General features: G+C 57.8%; 1 protein-coding gene across 1 annotated transcript; it reads right to left on the bottom strand.

The window, feature by feature from the left end:
• Window positions 1-316: 316 nt before the first annotated feature.
• On the bottom strand, window positions 317-7119 carry LOC105498983 (spermatogenesis-associated protein 31E1-like). Its single transcript, XM_011771370.2, is given in 5 exon segments — window positions 317-769; window positions 772-5138; window positions 5400-5460; window positions 6000-6057; window positions 6859-7119. Coding segments are annotated over 5 exon segments (4953 nt in total). The 5' UTR covers window positions 7087-7119; the 3' UTR covers window positions 317-530.
• Between the last annotated feature and the right edge of the window lie 1559 nt (window positions 7120-8678).

Genomic DNA, 8678 nt, shown 5'->3' with positions numbered 1-8678 from the left:
ACGCAAACCCAGCGGTGTTATCAAGGCTGAGCCAAGTGCTGGCGGGGCCCAGGTCCGTCCCGGAACTCAGCAGGCAGGGAAGGGTCTGGGGAGGGTGTCACCTCTTCCCCACCAGGACATCTGGGAAGGAGCTGTCCCGCCTCTGACCCAGGGCCAGTACAGGACACCCCACATTCCCAGGCTACCACGGGGCAGGGAGGCTGCTGGGATCCATCACTCCTCCAGCCTCAGGGGAGCCTACCAGCCCCTCAGGCCGTGAGGCCCCTGCAGACCCAGCCCCTACAGCAGTACAGAAGTTACCTTAGTGAGAACGGGGATGCAGTGAGCCAGACCCGGTGGGGTCGCCATAGGGTTTGCTGTCCTTACACGTCCTGAAGACTCTGGGTCATGATCCAGCTTGGAAACCAGACACGGTTTCTCCCTGGACAGGGAGAAGAGGGGGTCCTCCACGTCCCTGCCAGCCTCCTCCAGGTACAGCCATTCTGGAAGCCGCACTCAGAAGGAGCGGACGTTGAGCCCTTTCCTGTGCCCTAGCATGGCACAGACAGAAGCCACCACCTCTGCAGGGAAACCAAGTGTATTGGGAACTTCTCTGTCAAAGTCGGGAACACATGGCTGTGATCACCCAGGCAGGACAGGCTTAACGTGTAGGTGTCAGTTTTATTTGAGTAGAACCCCGTCGCCCCCAGGAGACGTGCAAGAAGCCTTCTCTGGTTCAGGAGGCCAGACCCCTGTGTAGACCTCAGTTCCTGTGGCCGTGGATGGGGCCACCCGAGGCGCTTGCCACTCGTGGCCTGTGGTGGTGGGGGCCAGCTGGGGACACAGGCTCCCGGAGAGGTGGGGCCCATCTGCTGTCTCTGTCCCTGATGTTCCTGTTTTTGACAGGACAGTGGTGGCCCCTGGGGGTGGCTTTGGGGCTGCAGGCCGGAGCTCTCATCTCTCTGCTATGTTCCTGGTGGCAGTGACCCCTGTGGCCGCAGGAAGGCACATTCTCCTGGGCGTGGAGGTCACCTTTGTGGCGACTGACGTCTGAGGGACCACGTCCCCACGGAAGCCCCAGTTTGTCCACCAGGATTTGCCCCACAACTCTGCTGATGGTCCAGGCTTCATCAACCATGCAGTCCATAAACAGCCTTGCTGGGCCAGACCCCAAGCTCTGGACAGCATCTGCCCCAGGCTTGCCTTTCTCCAGGATGTCTTCCCACCTTGCACCTGTTTTCCTAGGGTGTAGACCCTGTGGATGGTGACCAATCTTTCTCCGGAAGTGGCTTTCTGGTGGCGTCTCTCGTTTCTCCGGCTGAGGCTGGTTGTATTTCCTTTCTTGTTTGTCTCCTATTTCCCTGGTGTGAGCAGAGTGGCTCCTCCCACTGGCTTCAGAGGTCCTTGGTCCCTTGGAGCCGTGTCCCTGCTCCCCTGGTCTGGGTCTCCTGCGGGCCTCGCCCTTGTCCGCAGAGCCCAGCGACTTCTGACTCTTCTGTGGGGCCTTTGCTTTCGGGCTCCCAGGCTCCCGCTGCCCTGGGCTGTCCCCTCCCTTCCATAGGAGGGCCCATGGCCCCTGAGAAGCCGTCGTGTTCTTATTGGACACACTCTGGGAGGTGGACAGAGGGGCCTGAACGGGCAGCCTGTCTGTGGCGGGCAGCATGTCCACGTGGCGGCCTGGAAGGCACAGATCTATGGCGCCATCCTGGAGGAGGACGCCCGAGGCACGGCCTGGCGGCTGCTCCTCTGAATCCACCTGAACTAGGAGCGCAATCTCATTGACCACCTGCGCTTTCAGGCGCAGCTGCTCTGGATCCTGAGCAACACAGATTGTAGACCCTGAGGGGTTATCAGTGGTCCCCAGAGCCCCCGTGCTCCTCAGATCCACCTGAATGCTTCCTGAACTTGCCCTCACACTGGCTCCCACGGTGACGTCCCAAGCGGGGGGCTTCTCCTCCCCCACCTTCAGTGCCTCCAGGGCATCTTCGGCCCTTGCCCACTGGGACCCTATGCTGAGCTCTTGCAGGGCTCTGCTACTACACACGTCTCCTGGGGACATGCTCTCACTCTCAAACCTTGCCTCGTTCCCAGGCATTTCTGAACCCATACTCCCCTCTAGTCTGGGTTTGGGTTTCCCGGATGCCAGGACAGTCCTGCTCTGCCAGGTTCTGCCCACAAGGCTGCATGTGGGGGGCTGAGAAAACCCCCTGTCCTCATGTTGACTTGGAAAGGCCTCTGATCGCCCATGGGTGTCAGCTGACTGGGACCTTCTCAGGGGCCTCTGGGCTTCCTCCTGCTCAGGTGGTGGGGAAGCGAGAGCGCCACTCACCGTCAGGACTGACTTGCTTGTTGTTCTGTTGTCTCCTGGACCGTTCTGAGGACGTTTTCCCAGGAAAATGGGAACGTTGGCTGCAGACTCGTCCCGAGATTCCCAGGAGGCCCAGGGGGGAAAGGTGGATTGTGGGAAGGGCGGGGCCTGAGCCTCACCTGACCAGACATTTATGGGCTCCAGGGACTGGAGGTCTGGACCCCACCTGTGTCTCACACGGAACCTTAGAAGATGCACTTCCAGCATCTGCTGGGTGCAGGGCTGGAGGAAGGAAAGCTCGCGGGAGGTGTTCACGTGGGCTTTCCCACCCCTCCAGGATGCCAGCTTCCCGGGTTTCCTGTGGGCGTCAGACTGGGGAACAGCACATTTGACCATGAGCCAGGAGCGACGCACAGGCACGGGGATCCAGCCCTCTTTGATCTCCCCCACCTTCCTGGCCAGATGGATTTGCAGCTTGTTTTCCAGATGCTCCTTGTCTGGGTCCCTGGGTGCAGAATTTACTGATTGGTACTTCCAGGGCCTCCACATGTCACCTTCTGCCTCCTCCTTGTCTTCCTCCAGAAACTTCACTGAGGTCCTTCCTGAGCCTCGATCCCGGCTTGGGTCTGGCCCTAGTTTGGACCGTAAGCACCCTTTCCCAGAGAACCTTCCGGAGCTCCTGAACCCGGCCTTCTGCACATCCTTCCTGCCCTTCCCTGCAAATCCAGAAGCCTGGGACGGCAAGAGGGCCTCCTGCGTGTCTGCTGCCCGACTCTGGGGCCTCCCTGGGAATTCCCCCTCAGGCGGCGGCAGGTCCCCAGATGCCCGGAATCCGCTGGGAGGGCCACAGGACTGCTCCTGGTGGATGGCACTCCTTCCTTGCCACCGGTGCTCTGGGAGCTCAGGGCTGGTGGCAACCCCGGGAAGGATGGGGGCTGACTTGAAGCTCCAGGAGGCTGGCCTCTCCTGGGGAAGGTGGGCAGTGGGCTGGCTCAGGACAGTCGGAGACTTTTGGAGGAGAGAGGGCAAAACCCTCTTCCACTTTGGTCGCTTCTTCAAGGTCCATTCAAGATTCTCCTTTCCAGCGGGGATGACAGACTCTGTCTTCTCCTGGGTTGTCGGGTAAGATGCCCCACAGTCCCTAATCTGGGGTGGAGAAGAGCACGGTAGGCTTGGGACAGGGGGTGAGAGGTGGGCCTGGGTCTGGATCCCAGCCAAAGGCGGGGGCTGGGACTGGGGCCAGGCCGGAGTGAAAGGTTGGGGCTGGGCCATGTGGTGGGGCTGGGGCGGTGCCTGGGAAAGCTGTGAGGATGCCTCAACCTCAGGTCCACCTGGAAGAGAAGTGGAGGCTTTATCCAGTGATACAGAGTGTGCATTCTGTGAGGAAGGCGGTGCCTGGGAAAGCTGTGAGGATACCTCGACCTCAGGTCCACCTGGAACAGAAGTAGAGGCTTTATCCAGTGATACAGAGTGTGCATTCTGTGAGGAAGGCAGTGCCTGGGAAAGCTGTGCGGATGCCTCAACCTCAGGTCCACCTGGAAGAGAAGTAGAGGCTTTATCCAGTGATACAGAGTGTGCATTCTGTGAGGAAGGCGGTGCCTGGGAAAGCTGTGAGGATACCTCGACCTCAGGTCCACCTGGAACAGAAGTAGAGGCTTTATCCAGTGATACAGAGTGTGCATTCTGTGAGGAAGGCGGTGCCTGGGAAAGCTGTGCGGATGCCTCAACCTCAGGTCCACCTGGAAGAGAAGTAGAGGCTTTATCCAGTGATACAGAGTGTGCATTCTGTGAGGAAGGCGGTGTTTGGGAAAGCTCTGAGGATACCTCGACCTCAGGTCCACCTGGAAGAGAAGTGGAGGCTTCATCCAATGATACGGAGTGCACATTCTGTGAGGAAGGCTTGCTAGAAACCCAGGCCGTGGCTACCAGGGACTCGCTGTTGAAAGATGGGAGGTTCCAGAAAAGCTGGCTGCATTTCTGCTGCAAGTGGTCCCCCACCGCTGTGGCGTCAGAGACTTGCTGAGGACGGGGCAGCTGTTGTGGTTCAGTTGACACGTTCCAGAAGGGATTTAGAGTCGTGATGTCCCACTCCTTCCCCAGCGATGTCATCTGCGGGTGGTCGGCCCGTTCCCTTTCTTGCCCCTGCCACATCTTCATCAGTGCTCTCTTGGCGATGAGAGTCTCCAGCAGCTTCTGCACGTCAGGGTGGATGAATGTGCAGACACCTACCTCCACGTGCCTGGGTGTGGGGTCTCCCCAGAAGGAAGCCTCTAGGGGCTGGTCGGGAAGATGCTGTGGCTGGGATTTGCCATGTGAACAGGTGGAGAGGCCCCAGGTGGTGGCAGCCTCCCTCCAGCAATAGAGGTCCCGGATGGGATCGCTGGAGCGCCCAAGGCCAGAGATCACCCTGGTTGGAGAAGGCAGTAACTGGCTGTGTAGAGGGGAGCTCTTGGGGACGGGGCGTGTTGTGGAGCCACACTGAAGTCCAGCCAGGCTGGAGTCGGGTGGAGGTAGAGAGGTCAGGGGACCATGCGGCTGTGTTGAAAGAGGAAAAACCACATGTGGCCGGGATGCAGGGTGTTTTAGGGGAAGCAAGGGCTCTGGAGGCCCGGAGGCACTCAGGGTTGAGTGTGGTCCAAAAGGCTCTGAGAAGGTCATCGGACCTGGTGACTGGGTGGAGGCCAGAGGAGCTGGGGGAGCTGCTGGGGACAAGCTGGTGGGAGACAGATCTGGCATGCATTTCCCATGCAGCTGGTGGGCCTTAGCAGGCGCTGGTTTGCACACGTCACCCGGGGGGTCTCCACCTAAGGGCAGATGGGAGCCGCCCTCGCCAGCGAGCTTCCTCAGGTGGCTGCAGGAGACAAGAGGCACAAGCTGCAGCCAGGGGCAGGTGGGGCCAGGAAGCCAGGAGGGGTGGGCACCTGGGGCCTACAGCTCCTCCACCTCCCCCACTGCTGACTTCACAAAGCTCTGCCTAAGCCTGCCCCAGGGCTTCAGTCCTCTCCTCTCCTCTTCCCAGGACCTCTCCCTCCCAGATCACCAGCAGGCCCTAGGGTTGCATCAGAGGCCCTGGTAGGAAGGAGGACATGGAGAGAAGGGGGAAGCTCCTCACCTTTCCAGAAGGCTGTTCAGGTCCCGAGTCTCCTCCAGCTCCCTCAGGAGGTTTCTGCAAGCTGGAAGTCAGGAGACAGGGTTATGGTGGAGAGGGCGGTGCCTGGGAACCTCACGGAGGCTGAGTGGATGTCTCTTTAGGGGACACCACAGGGAACTAGACCCTGAAGCCCACACATCTGTGTCCAAGGACACATGGCCCTGATGGTGACAGGAAGGTGTCCACTGTGCAGCATTTTGTCATTTGCAAAAAGCGCTTCCACGTCCACCCCTTCATGGGTGTCACAACCATCTTGTTGGGAGAGCAAACGGGTGGTCTCAAAGAGGAGTCAGCCATGGCCGAGGTACACAGCTGTCCACATGGACCTCGAGCCTCCCTGACCTCCGCCCATATCCCGGCAGGCCTTGGTCCCTTCCCCACACCGCCCCCTTATGGGCAATCCCGGTCCCAGGCCCCCGGCTTCATTCCCACAGGGAATCTGAGGCCCCAGGTTCCGATTTCCCTCCCAGGAGTTTCCCTCTCAGGCCTCTGCAAATGACTTCCTCGGGCACAGGCGATGCCGTCACCTCTGGGGAGTCCCGGGGAGCAGCAGAGCCTCACCTTTCAGAGCTGAGATCTTCTTTCTGCTCCTGGACCTCCCCCTTCTCTCCCTTTGAGGCTGAGAGGCAAGAAAGGATGAGGGGCTGGGACCCGTTCTCAGTCTCCTCTCCCCAGACCAGCTGCACACATGCAGTGCTCATGAAGGACACGGCGCCCTGCCTCTAGCTCAGGGAGCTCTGTGTGCGCTTTTTACTCATGTTTATCGTGAATGAAATGTTTTCCGTTTTCCTTCTTAGGAAAATGCAAGGAGGGGTTTTCTGTGTGGCTCCGCCCCGGCTGTTCCCAGTCCCTGCTCCTCCCCTGAAGGCACACCCAGGCTCAGGTCTGCAGGCGCCTCTGAGCCGCCGGTAGGATTCTGCTTCGGAAGAGAATGGAGAGGAGGCCGGGACCATGGGGTTGTGGTGAAGGAGGAAGAAGCAGCTGTGGCCGGGGTGCAGCCACAGGCGAATCCAGGCTCTTGTGGGAGGCTCTCGGGGGCTCAGCACAGCTCCCAGATCACACCCAGATCACACAGAGGAGGCTGGGCCCCCAGGCACCTGGCCCAGGAAGGGGGTGATGAGGCAGGGCTGGGGCCTCTCCTCCCACAGAGACCTCACTCCTCTCCTGACCCGGTCGTCGCCACTGAGTCTGGTGTTGGTTTTTGCCCTGACGCCCCTTGCGCACCCCACAGATGGTCTGGGAGCTGGGGGTGGAATCCTCCGCCCACTCTCGCCCCTGCCTGCCCTGCCCTGCCCTGCCCTAGAGGGATGACGAGATTTCCCATCGTGGGAGCGTCTCTCGTTGTTTGGGAAAAGTGGAAATGAGGGGAGGAAAAGAAGACAGAATCTTTCTCTGTGGGGCTGGGCTGAGGGCTCCTTACCTCCCTGCTGCTCCTCTTCCTCCCGGGCGGGGGTGAGGGCGGGTCACTGTGGAGGTAGGAGAGTAACAGGTAGAGGAGCACCAGGCCACACACACTGGTGAGGATGAAATCCATCATCCAGGGAGTGGAGCTGGGGCTCAGCCATGTGGCACTAGGGCTCTTCAGAGGAAAGAGCATTTTCTCCATCTGAAGTGCAATGTCGCCTTCAAGCAACTGAGGGCCGGGCATCCCCTTTGGGTCTAGGGAGTGGGGCCCAGGCCTGCATCACAGAGCTGGGCCTCTTCCTCACAAAGGGCTCCTGGGGGCAGGGGAGGGGCAGTGGGAAGAGGAGGCTGAAGCACAGCCCCGCCCTCAGCTCCCAGCCCTGGGTCCCTCCACCCTCCTGGGTCCCCCGGATCCCTCCCTCCCACTCTAGCTGCTCACCTGTCAGAGACAGCCCTGGGTACATTTTCCATTCTGTTCTGAAACACAGGTGTCACCTGGCTCTCCTTATACCTTGGAGATCCAGGCCTGAGCCCACCCATTTCATAGCCTTTGAAACTCTGAAATTCTCTTAGCAATCTAGGTGGTTTCCTAAGGATTATTTTAGAATCTCCTGTTTTCGTAATTTTCCCACACCCTATGTTTTCTACTTTCGTCACCCCAGAATAGAACTTTTAAATTCATAAAACTAAAATATATAATAAAAACAAATAATTAAACCTCCAAATGACATTTTTATGTTAGGAACATAATTGTGAGTTACCAACTTATGGAGCTTGCTGTAACAAAACCTCAAACACTTCGTTATTTTCAAAGCAATAATTAAGCCTTTACTTATTCTCTTTAGATCTTTCATATGTTGTCCTGATCCATTTTTTCTTTCTCTGCCCCAAATACAGTCCTCACTCTCCTAAGTGTTGGAACATGTGTGCTCCACCATAAGCCAGGAGTGGTTTGGGGTGATCTGAGGTCCAGCTCCTTTGGGTGGAGAGCAGGGCTGGGCACTTCATGCCAGGCTGGAGTCCAGTGTTCAGCAGCCTCTTCTGATATCACTCATGTCCTCCGTACATACTCTTTTTTTTTTGAAACGGAGTCTCACTCTGTCGCTCAGGCTGGAATGCAGTGGCACAATCTCGTCTCACTGCAACCTCCCCCTCCTGGGTTCAAGCGATTCTCCTGCCTCAGCCTACCGAGTAGCTGGGACTGCAGGTGTGTGCCACCATGCCCAGCTAATTTTTGTATCTTTATTAGAGACTGGGTTTCACCATATTGGCCAGGCTGGTCCTGAACTCCTGACCTTGTGATCCGCCCGCCTCGGCCTGCCGTTCGTATTCTGTGCTCCACAGTGTGTCCTGTTTTTCACCTCCTGCCTGCTCCAGACCATTGGGGCCTCGTGTCTGGCCCGTACCTGATAGGTAGGGTACTTTGAGCCCTGGAGGAAATGTTCTCATTATACTATTAGACGTCTTTTGGGCATCTGAAACTCAGGATTAGAGATTGCACTTTTTAATCACTGTGTGATACATTTATTCAATACTTGAAAAGTGGCCTTGAAAATCATGTATATCTTTGTCATGCGTTCTATGTAGCCTCAATGGGAGTGAGACCATCTGAGTTTATTTGGGTCTGTTCTCATGAATATGCACCTTCAAGAGCACATCTGCTTTATCTACTGCTGCTTTTATCTGTCTACAGTCTCTTCCTCCTTTGTGAGATTGTCCCTGGGGAGACATGACAGTCCCTAATGTGTTAACTGGGTTAACTGGCAAGAGTGGAGACCCCAGTGACGCCTGCTAGGATCACTGGGAAGTATGGCGGTAAGTTCTGCTTCATTTGCA

Source organism: Macaca nemestrina, chromosome 14, assembly GCF_043159975.1.
Source record: "Macaca nemestrina isolate mMacNem1 chromosome 14, mMacNem.hap1, whole genome shotgun sequence".
NCBI lineage: Eukaryota > Metazoa > Chordata > Mammalia > Primates > Cercopithecidae > Macaca > Macaca nemestrina.
Note: the sequence above shows the minus strand (reverse complement) of the source record. Positions and strands in the feature narration are given on the sequence as shown.